Below are 12038 nucleotides of genomic sequence, written 5' to 3' on the forward strand. Positions count from 1 at the left end.
ACACAGCTAAGTATACACACCAATAAAGCCCCCATACACAGCAAAGCATATATATCCCTGAAGCCCCCTCCCCCCACCCCCCATACACAGCTAAGTATACATACCCTTAAAGCCTCCCATAAACAGATAAGTATACACACCCTTTAAGCATCCCATACCATAACAGATAAATACACAGCAACGCATACATATCCTTTAAGCCCCCCATAGACAGCAAGTCTCCCATAGACAGCAACGTATATACACCCTTTAAACATCCCATACACAGCTAAGTATACCCATCCTTTAAGCCCCCAATACACAGCAATGTTTATTCATCCTGTAAACCCCCCTAACACAGTAAAGGCTAAATAGCTTTTTAAAATCTTTTTCTCACTGCATATACTTTGTGAACTGGCAGGCTGTCATATTGTCAAATACATAGCAGTTTTAAGACTAAAAATAAAACAAAATATGTAGATGTCACCTTGAAACCTGTACATAAGTCGGTCTTAAAAAAAACCTTTGATAATTCAAAAATATGAGAAAAACAAATGTAAACAAAAATGCACATAACCTTGTCTGTATGACGATCAAATTGATATAATAAAGTAGTAGATAATAATGAGATTTTTGGGACAAATTCGTGGATGTCGCCTATTGATTTGAGAGGATTATTATTGTGTTCTCAATTGATTTGAATTCTTGCAGAGCTTTTCCTGTATTTCCTTCCCGTATTTATCCCGTTGAGATAGACACAATTAAATGTGGAAGCTCTGACAAAATTTCCACATTGCACACTGCATTGTATTGCTTTTTAAGGTGCAGAGAAATGGGACTTGAAAGGAAAAATCCTTTTCAATCAACAAGTCATATTTTAGGGGGTTTTGTCTTTCATGTGAAAAAATAATAATTGAAGTTATTTGAAATATTTTCATCCTAAAATGTCATTTTTACAAGAATAAAGATTCTTTTTAATATGCACAATGTAAACTAATCGCACCATCTATTTTAAATATAAACCTAATATTTTAAATCTTCTCAACTGTGAAATATTTCTATTTTTATGTCCATTAAAAGACCAAATATTTGGAGGCGGCCATAAAATTCCGACTTATTAACGTTTTTAATTGGCGATTTGTTGACGTCAAATACCTTCTTTTTTTTTATTTATGCAATAATATGTTTCTGATTACTGGACACCCACGTAAGTTAAAGATGTGAAAAAAACGAATTACATATTTGGTGGGTTTTGAATCAAACATAACGTCAAGCATACATTTTATACCTTTTGAATATGTGTCAGAATGAACCAAATCAATCCCAATTTTCAAAAGTTTTCTTGGGGAGAAACATCTCAAGCATCCCATTGGAGGCTTTTTCATATAATGAGCTTCAACACAGCTCCTACCTTTTGAATCTCAATCACGACAGTTGTCCACCCATTAAGTCGGTCTGCCCCTGATATGTACCCCCAATCTGGGAGGCTGGCGTCGATGCTGATGTCAGTGGTCTCTACGAGCAAAGATGGGTGTCGCTCAATGACTTAGAAGCTTGTTTGAGTTTCATTCAGACACGTTTTCTTGTGCCTACTGATGATCAGTCACTCTTTTAACGTGAAGCTGGTGGCTACGTTAAATACCTAGACAATTAAAAACTGAAAAAGGTAAGTTTTTTTCCCCTGTCGTAGCTAAATTTTTCTGATTGCGCACTGTATGGGTTGAGCTCTTCATTGGACTTAATTTACATGCTAAGTAGAAGCTACACCTTATTGCGGTGGTAAATAAAACAAAACCTAGATGTAGTCTCGCTGGTCCTCCGTACTCATGTATTAATGGCTATTATCATTTCTTACATGATGTAAAATGACTCTACATTCTTCAGTTTTATTATTCACAAACAGCAGGAGACTTTGAAATCTGTCACCTCAACACGTCAACAAGACATAGAAATATACCAAGAATTTGAAATGTGACGAAACACATTTCTGATTTATAACATGGGGACCCCTGAAACTTATACAAAACCCGGGGTTAATTTTATACAGAATTTTGATATTTAAATGCCTATTTTCTATTATGTACTAATTCGTGTATGATATAAGTAATTAATTAACATGACATTTATTAGGTTATTATGGTGAGTTTTTCAACAAAATTATTATTAATGGATCTTTTTTTTATACAAGTCGTTAAGCACTATAAGACATAAACTTGTACAAGGTGATAAAAGGGAACAATACGGATGTTAATAACCGCTTTATCACTGTGAAATTATAAAGAATTGTTTAATATACAAAACACATACATGTATAAATCAGATCGTAACATCTTAATGATTTTTGAAACATGAATATTAATATTAAGTCAAATATGTATAAATGAGTGTGGTTCGTTAATAGACTCTTAAATGTTTGGGTTTTTGTAAATAAAAAAGTCTTTTGTAAAGAAAAGCAATGTCTTTTCCTTAAAAATATCAGATTGTATAATGAACATTTTGATGGACCGTGAGATTTTTTCCGCTTTGTACTGCTCTGAGAATGAGATTTTGATGAGACTTAGAAAGCCAATGCACGACATTCTTAAAAAAATACTAAAATTAGTCTCCTGTCATTATCCTGTTCAAACAACATCAGCTTGCAATTACATTAAAAACAACGGCGTACGAAATTGATAAACTAAGGATATTACTAACTACATGTACCAGCAATGGTTGATTATACTGTAAGTCAAGAGCGCAATATTAGTATTTTCACAAAGATTTGCATTCTCAGGGAGTCTGAAATTGCCACGGCACCACCAAAGGGAAATGATTGTGATCTGGTTCCAATTTTGCTAACCTGTGGCGTGTTAGCCATCTGTTCCGACCACCGTTTTGTATCAAACAAACAATACATGGTATGCTACGTTTGTGGTTAATATGATTCGGGGAATGTTACAGAATATGAAAACAAACCCGACTATTTTACACAAATACCGCCTCACCGACTCAAAAGGGACGAACTGTTATTGTCTTAGTGCGACGTCTTGATATATTCAAGATGGTGTCGCATGCAGACTTCTAAGCGAAGTAAGATGGCAATAAACAATCTTTGAAAAATAACGATCAAAATAAGAAAAATAGTATGTTCTTTTTGAATATGAAGAAAACATTTCACTTTTTCCCTCATTAAAATAATCAGACAAAGAAGAGAGACTAGGCATTTCCCATTGGAATTCCATCAGCAAAGGCCTCCATGGGAATCAACAAGAAAAAAATCTGAAAAGAATACAGTCATATTTAAAATTGACTGACGGTTTAAAAAATCCGTTCACATCGTACATAAAGAGAGCAGAGATAAGGGTCACCACCCCAGTCCCGATTTTCACTAAAGCCTTATTACTGGACCACTTAAGGGTGTTTTGTAAAGAGTAAATCCAGATTTTGTTACAGGTAGAAAACGAGCTAAGACAATCATGGGTCTAGAAAACATGTTCATACAAGGGCGTTCTGATTTCTAACCTTAGCACAGTCGATAGCTAACAGAGGCTAATGAGATTCAACAGGTTGAGATCTACTGGAACTTCTATTTTGTTTTATAGGGTAGCCACACATGACGTTCTCGTCAACTCGCTATTAGAAAAGTGTGTTCTATAATTGCATATTTCCATTCTCTATTCATCGTCAAATGGCATTAGTTATAATTACATCAAAAGGGATTGATAAATAAACAGTTGGAGTATAATTAAGTATAAATTTTCATAGTGAAGACATGCTTGTAATTTTTAGATAACGGGATACGAAGCTATCATGCCCAACTATCGAACAGATGTGGTTTTTGCACAGAATAGTCCAGAAGTGTGCAAATGAGGGGAGAAACCCGTTGAATTTGAAATTTCGCTGTTATTTAGGTAATGGCGTAAATGTCGGTTCCAGCATGGTCAAACAGAACCTGGACCTTCCCAGCGAAGTCACCTCTGCATGGGGTTGTTTTCACGGACAAATTATTTTCTGTCAGAGAATTTGTACTATTTCTGTCAACAGATTGTTACGATGGCCTGAAAGTATGTATATAAGTATACCATATGGGAATACTGTTAATAATTAGCGATGTTGTAATATATTTATTGTACTGCTTAAACGTATTGACCTCATAATCCTCAAGGTTATTCTGATATTCATTTCTTATTGAGATCAGATCGTTTAAACATTGTCTAGCAAATTGAAGGTTTGGTACTTGTTTTAGAATCACAAGAGAAAAGTGGCAAGCCGATTCATTATATTTAGCAAACATTACTGTGGAATAAATGAAACGAAAACAATATCGACCACCTTTTAAGAAATGAAACAAACTATAGTACCGCTTTTCTAGGACAATTTAAATCCATGTTTTCAGCTTTCATTGAACCATTTGGTTTTTCTAGTAGACAGACGATGTAACGAACACTAGTACAGATATTAAAGGCCTTGAGGTTTGAATCATGGATGTAAAAGAGACTTGATGGAGGGAAATGACCAAATTTGACCAAAATGTGTTTATGATCTCGTCCTCATAAACTACGTTCATTTATAATAATTCCATTGTATTGCTTCACTAAATACCCCCGACACACAAACCCCGTCCCTCATTCTGCCTTCCACTTTTATAGCTACGTACACATTTTGTAATTCATTTAACTAATATTAATATTTATAAGCTTCTGTGTTTGGGAAATATACATACAGAAAATATGGTAAACTTTGTACAAAGATTATTTTAAATTGACTGAAGGGAGCTAACACAGATTTTCAATTAAAATCAGACAACAATACTCCATGTGTGTATTATAAGCTTAAGATTAAAATGCATACGGGAGCCTTTTTCTTAGTTTCCTTTGATGAAAACGCAATAAAATTTTACGAAAATTTCTCCTTTAGACTCTTTTTCACAAAAATATATTTGAAATGTTCATTGGCTAGTGTTATGTGCTAAAGAATTTGTAAAGAATACAACTGTGCATTGATCATACAATTTATCTAAAATGACCACTTTAATAGTTTGAGCATAGAGGGTAATTCAAAGTAGAACAGTCTTTTGTGTCTAACAATCTTTCGTCTTCATTGAACACCACACACAATTTAGTTTCTATTTGGTTGGGCTCGCTATCACCCCATAAACTATCAAATCCATTGTCAAATACTATACCATTATCCCATACATATTTCTGTAGAGTCAAGTTGTATTTTAATCCTATCCAAACGTGATCATTCCTGAAATGTATGAAGAAATTAATACAGTATAAAGTTCACGAAGTTGCAGACTGAAAAAAGGTCATGAAATGAGCACGAGATGACACCTGCCAATGTTTATATACTTAGATAATTGAAACATAGGTCTATAATTATTCTCCAATCTTCATGTGCAATAACGAATAGCGAATACAGCCAATCAGAGCTTTCTGTTCAGAGCTTTAATTGGATGTATTCGTAGGCCAACAACAATCAAATTGCTGAATACAAGAATGGTGGCTATTAAAGTCACGGTATAATACGAGGTTTGTAATACTATGACATTGAGAAGATGACATTCCCCAATTTTAACCTTAACCTAAAGTACCACCTTTACCTTGGTACAAAACTTCACAAATTGAAAAAAATAGTCTATCAAGAACTGCGTGTTAAGTGCAGTTGCGGCGCCAATGGGAATACGTTGGGCAGACTGACTCAATAGAGCGACAACTTACTGTCGAGGCTGAATTCAAAATGCGGCCAATATGTGGAGGCATCTTGTCGCAAGCCACTCTTAAAGATTCTCCCAAGAAACATTTCGAAAAATCGTATAAAAATCATATTTTTTGTTACAATTTGTTAAAAATAAAGTGGGGGTACAATTGTGATACAAACCATTTTTCTAGTACCTCATAAACATATTGTAATTTAATGTAAAAATAATTATCGAAGACCAAGCAAGATTCGGAAAACAATGTGGTAAGAGATTAGTACAGGAAGCCTTAAAACCCCTTATTAAAAATGTTCTATTAAATTACTTAGAATATAAGAATACTTACGGAGCCTCATCAATAAGCATTTGATGAACCATCTGGCCGTCGTCTAGTGACTTGATAATCGCCAATATGTCTCCATTTAGTTTGCATTCTGCCTTGGCCTCTTCTTGCGGAAGTATACGTTTTATAACATTTCTTTCTAAATAAAGATGAACATAATGATGTAGAAAAGAATAGTTTTTTTTTTATCAAATATTATTGAATGATCACCTCGATGAAAATTAATTTCCACCGAGGGAAAATACAAGTTTTCAATTAAAAATTCTAGGATTATCACCTGGGTGAAATACAAGTTTTTAATTCAAAATTATTTTTTATTATCATATTCCAGTAATTGGTTTGATATTCACCGCTGTCTTCCTTGTATTCCAAGGATTCAGATCGCACTGTTGTCAAATAAAAACATAAAATGATAACATCGCATGCTGTGGAATTTCACGGATGAAGATGTAGGTGGTAGTTTGACAGGCTCAAAGAACGACCTTGCTTCGATCATTTTTGTGCCCTAAAGTGCGTATTTGATGCAGGATAGTCCCCATGGTTTCATCACACAGGTAGCACATTACTCGCTCACCAAAATTTATGATAATCTCACGGTCTTGGCCGGGTGCCAAGAATGTCCGAATGATAGAAATGGCTTTCAATAATTTCTTGTAAGCAGATTCCTTGCCTATTTCGAAGATCTGCGACGTTGAATCGCTCCCTGAAAAAGAACGTGAGAACGACAGGGAGGAACACAATACACTTAGTTTGTTGGTGATTTCATGAATGTTATGATTAACTGTTGGGTTTTACAATAATTGTCTATCCGCATAGAAAAAGAATTCCTTCCGATTCTCTTTCTCTGACATCATTTGACAATAATACACCCACAGGACGAACAAGCCAGTGTCTTCCCCTACTAGGGAGGTAGTGTACATCTCTGAAAACGATACTGTCGTTGTAGCGACAAGGACATCAGCATAAACATCTGACTGTATAGTTTTGATTCCCAACTGGTTCATTTCGCTCACGATGATATGCATTAAGCGTTGCTTCTTAGCGCCATGTGACAGGAAATAGTCTCCTTTGCCGTTGAACATTCCTGTTGGATTAACCAAAACAACTTCATTAACATGTCCGCGCTACCTCCGTCGGTAAGTATTGTCTTTAATACTCGGTGAATCCAATATCACGGTTTTTGCCATACTTGCGCAACGTCAGCGTACGACATGGCTATATCCTTGTAGGTAGTGCCAGTACTTTTCAGCGCTGTCATGAAACATTGTTCAATAGTCAGATCACATCCAGTCAAAAATATATCCATTTTCCTCACAGTATGAAGTTTTGCATAATTTGAATATAAAGATATGCACTCTTGAGGTAGATGTAAAGCGGATGTAAAGAGAGGAAGTTTTCCGGATCGGTCAGCAGCAATCAGATTGCGAGTAAGCTGTACGGTCCCCATGTATCTGGAAGTTTCGTCGGAATTTGAGAGATCATCACCTAGCTGCTTTATCAATGTTTTAAGTTTTCCCTTTCAAAATCTAATCAACGGCGTTTTCTCCATAGACTGTCAAGATTATCTCTGAGAAATCAGACAGCGTGGAGTAGATGCAACTTAGGTAAAAAGTTTATTGAGGATGGACCAGGTTCATGAAAAAACCTCATCATTTCAGACCAGTTGGGAGTGATCTTTGAGAACGGCACAGAATACCTCTAAAGGTAGTCAAGATTCCATGATCAAACTTCGTAGTGGAGGGAACATTGTTTCGCTGGTGATTTGACGGTAACCGGCAGAAAATAAAGGATTGGTACTGGACATTTCCGACAATTTAAGTTCAGAAAGCTTCCGACGAGTAACAATTTTTCAGATGGAAACCAATTTTTTGTGAAAATGCTTCGAACATTGCCATTCCATGGAACGAATCTCGCCCATCCAAAGTACGAACATTGTGGTCAGAATTGTCAGCAAACAGCAACAGTGATCCATTGGCTTATGCTCAAGTTTAAACGCTTGATGAATTTTTTTCTCGACTGGTCACTGGCTCCATACTGAGATATTTCATAAAAACCCCGAAGAATAAATTTCTCCTGCTCCTGCATAGGTCTTCCAGTTTTTGATTTTTTTGCCGGTTGTGAAGTTCACACAGCACGAATGGTGATAAACCGTGGCCGTCGCACGCAGATCCGATGCCCAGAACTCAATTGAACCCTTGACTTGGACACCCCAAGTGTCATCTAAACGTTGGCCACAAATTGCGAAGTGTATAATGCAAAGTGTTAAATGTTTAACAATTTTACTTTGCAACAAATGCATTTTGTAATAGCATTGGTATTTTAAAGCTGCAACACAATCGACAATGTTATACCTCCATATATCGCTATGTCAAAGCAGTTTCCTCTATTTACTTTTGTTTCAATTTTGTTTAGGTTTCACGTATTACGTGGTGCTTTTATCTGGTAAGCAACCTCAGATTCAAGGAAAGCCGGGTAACCATTCTATTGGACCTTTAGAAATATGTTTTGAAAAGTAAGTACTTACTTAGTGGAACTGATGCATTCTGAAATAATATAAACAAAAATTAGGAAATATCTAGTGGTCCCCTTGTGAGGTCATCAAGTTCATTCAAGTGTAAATGTGTGATACATTGCTTCTGATATATTTAAAACGTTGATTCACTATTACACTATAATAGTACATGGTGACATTAGTTAAAGAATTGAAACAAAAAAAGATAAGTCAGAATCAACCTTATCTTTCATGGATACATGATAAAATGAAATTACTTACTGTGTATAACCTTTGTCCGACGGTTACGTTTCCGTTTAACGATGAGTTAAAATAAGTCGTATTAGATTTACCATATTCACATATTGTATTCACTGTACCGTAAGCAAAGTAATCACAATATAATTCTCCGCACATGAGTGCACAATCGATTTTACTACGGGCAGATGTTATAGTCGAATTTGAGAAGATCACAGTAAAACTTGGCAGGATCTTAAAGAAGGCATATTCCTGTGTAGTCGGATACATGACAAAATAAAATATTGTTACTCTGAATGAACACGATAAGATATTCAGAAATGTCATTTTGTCGAAGTCATCTCAATTAGTCTTTGGAGATTGAATATACAAAGAGTTTTATAACGCTTCTTAACAAGGTTCTCTTTAATAAATTATTCTTCCAGAGACGTTTAGCATAACGTTAACAGATAATAATTATATTGTATAAGAAAAAGAGAAATAATTGGAGATTGTTAATTTCCAAGGAAAATATTTACTGAAATCCAACAGTAAACTCCGTAGTAGGTCTACTTTTCAGAGTAAAAAAAATCAGATGTCCACTTCAGCGGTTAAAACGTACAATTGGTAGAAGTAATCTATTTCCATTCTCTTGTAAAATTTTTCAATGACGTCATAATAAATAAAGCTGCTATTTAAAGTATTTTAACACCTATTATCCAGTTACCGGGTTGATTAGATGGCAAAGAGCTGTTTGATTCCATGTTGAGAACAGAATATTGATGTCCAAAAGTCCCTAATATAAAACATTTATTAGCAATTACCAATAGGGTGATATGAATGAATGAATTGAAGCAATCATATTTGAAACACAAACATTAAATTGTGATAAGTGATATTTTTTCAAACCGCAATTCGAATGGAATTGTTTCACATCTGCATTATCTAAGGCACAGGAACGACCGCATCTGAACTACATGTACCTTTTCGACATTTTGTTGGGATAAAAATAGATAAATCTTGAACAACAGGGTTGTGCTTTAGCAGTAATTCTATGTTTCACGTACATCGAATTTCTTTTTAATCATTTTTTCTTAAATTCTTAACCAGTCTATCCTTTTTTCGAAACAAAAAAGTTTGTTACAGGAAAAGCTGTAAAAACAAATATATTCCTTTTTAAATTTTTATTGATCAAGTTGAAACCTTATTTCTGTAGGCTATTTGATGCACTCAAAAATTTCATCTGAAGTAGCTTAATTAGTTTGTTTCTTGTAGGTATTGAAATAAATTATTTAACATTCTATAGAACTGTGTTATTGTCTGTCTACAATTTAAGTGCTAATAACAACTTCCTTTGTTTTATGTCTTTTAAATGTTTTATGTACAATATAGATGAATCTCTTCAGCCAGTACTTCAAGAAAAGTAAATCATATTTCCCGATGCCAACAGACAAATAACAGTTGTAATACCAATCTGATGAATTTGTACATCTCAGTGTGGCCATCATTATTGCTTTAAGTGCTCCAGCAATGAGACTATTAAAAGTAGGAAAGCCTTTTTGCGATCATCGCAGGAACTGCCAAATGATTATTAACTTATGCTATGTTTCCCTATATAACTATTAAAGTCCAAAATAAATACTGACTGATGAGAAAAGGAAACTGATGGCAACTGGTCGCTCGACTAAAACTAATCAGTAATCGAATAGACTGAATAATTGAAGTTGATTGTTGTTTTATTTCAATAAACTGAATAATCTTAGTTGATTGTAGCAGTTTTATTTCAATAGACTGAATATTGGAAGTTGATTGAAGAAGTTTTACTTTAAGTTGATTGTAGCAGTTTATTTGAGTTGACCCAATAATATAAGTTGATTGTTTCTGTTTTTTCATCATCGTGTTAATTCTGGAAGTAGAATTAAAAACAACAAAGATAAATATATATTCTGACCAATTTGTTAAGAAATGTTTCCCCTTTTTTTATCGCTTCACAAAATATTGACTATAGCTGCTAAATTTCCAGTTACTTATCACAATGAAATAGGACAAACAATTGGTCGAAAGTTGGTAAAATACCATTAAGTTACGTCTTGCTTTGTATTAAACAACATAATCATCCTCTTACCTATATAACTACCTCAAAATTCTATCAATCTCTTTCTTAAAGTCGTCTGCCTTCCAACTGCGCGTGGCAGGAACATGGAAACCATTAATGTAAAATGCTGGCACTGATAAAACTGCTCCTAGAAAGAGATTTTGAAGATACTGCATGAAAGTAACTATATATTATATAATAACCTTTATATTTAATCATTTCATTCGAATTTCCCAAAAATTGAATGAAATCTTACTTGAACTACCATATCGATGGACCATTCTTGCACTCTTCTCCGCTCTAACATTTGATGCCATTTGAATATGGAACACAGATCTACTTATTCCCAGTTGTTCAGCAACATCGGCGAATCGTCTACAAAATAAAATACACCCTGTATTCTTGATTACATTTAAACAGTCAGCAATCATTATTAAGACTATGATATCTAAATCTCTGTAATTTACAGAGATTAAGACAATGTTTACAGAGATTAAGAAACAAATATGGTGCTCGCTACTCAAAACTTTTTTAACACAATTTTCTGGAAATTGAAGTTTAAGGGTCCTTTGATGACTTTGAATCAACAATCATGCTTTTATCATGCATGGGATATGTAGTATTTGGCATTTTGTATCACAAATAAAATGCATAGGCATTGACTGACTCTGGGGTATAAATAGATAATGTTTACAGATTTAGAAACTATAAAACTAGAAATGTCAACAAGATCTGTCAGGAATGTCCTTTACCCAAAGATTACTCATATCCCATGTCTATCATTTTTCTTATCTTTAAAAAAAAAACAAAAAAACAATCAACTAAAGTCTTCCATAGTACACTTTGGGATCCTTACCCGATCACTTGAGTCTCTGTTAAACTGTTCGTAGCAGAATTGGTGAAATCTGCAATGTTTTGGAAGATCAGTTCTAGCCATTCATTTGTTCGACTTCCATTTGTCAGTTCATCTATTATAAAGGCTCCCTGAAACATAACAGTCAATATCAAAATCATATACCAAACCAACTATGGAGGTTGAATTCAAAATGTGGCGCTTCTGTGGGAGCGCATAGGCACAAGCCTGTCGTGGAGGATCTGAGAGGTTATTCTTTCCCCTAAGAAACCTTTAGAAAAAAATAATTTATTTGGTACATTCCGAAACATATTTTCATATTTGTTAGAAATGAAGTGGGCTCACAAATATGAAAATATG

The 12038-nt window shown here is 34.4% G+C and overlaps 2 protein-coding genes across 2 annotated transcripts in view; both read right to left on the reverse strand.

Moving 5' to 3' along the window:
• Positions 1-4988: 4988 nt before the first annotated feature.
• Positions 4989-9078, reverse strand: LOTGIDRAFT_152890 (hypothetical protein; the record flags this gene model as incomplete). The annotated part of the gene is made up of 5 exons (XM_009053392.1): positions 4989-5208; positions 6006-6141; positions 6577-6705; positions 8527-8545; positions 8776-9078. 5 exons carry the CDS (start codon positions 9076-9078, stop codon positions 4989-4991), a joined length of 807 nt encoding a protein of 268 aa, XP_009051640.1.
• A 1417-nt stretch (positions 9079-10495) lies between these two features.
• LOTGIDRAFT_228355 (hypothetical protein) overlaps positions 10496-12038 on the reverse strand; it is a gene marked incomplete at its 5' end in the record, with an annotated part of 2124 nt that continues 581 nt past the window's right edge. The window contains 4 exons of the mRNA XM_009053393.1: positions 10496-10636; positions 10856-10973; positions 11082-11200; positions 11682-11809. Coding sequence (XP_009051641.1) covers positions 10864-10973; positions 11082-11200; positions 11682-11809 — 357 coding nt within the window. The 3' untranslated portion in view covers positions 10496-10636; positions 10856-10863. The remainder of the gene's footprint in view (positions 10637-10855; positions 10974-11081; positions 11201-11681; positions 11810-12038) is intronic.

Source organism: Lottia gigantea, assembly GCF_000327385.1.
Source record: "Lottia gigantea unplaced genomic scaffold LOTGIsca_2, whole genome shotgun sequence".
Taxonomy (NCBI): Eukaryota; Metazoa; Mollusca; class Gastropoda; family Lottiidae; genus Lottia; species Lottia gigantea.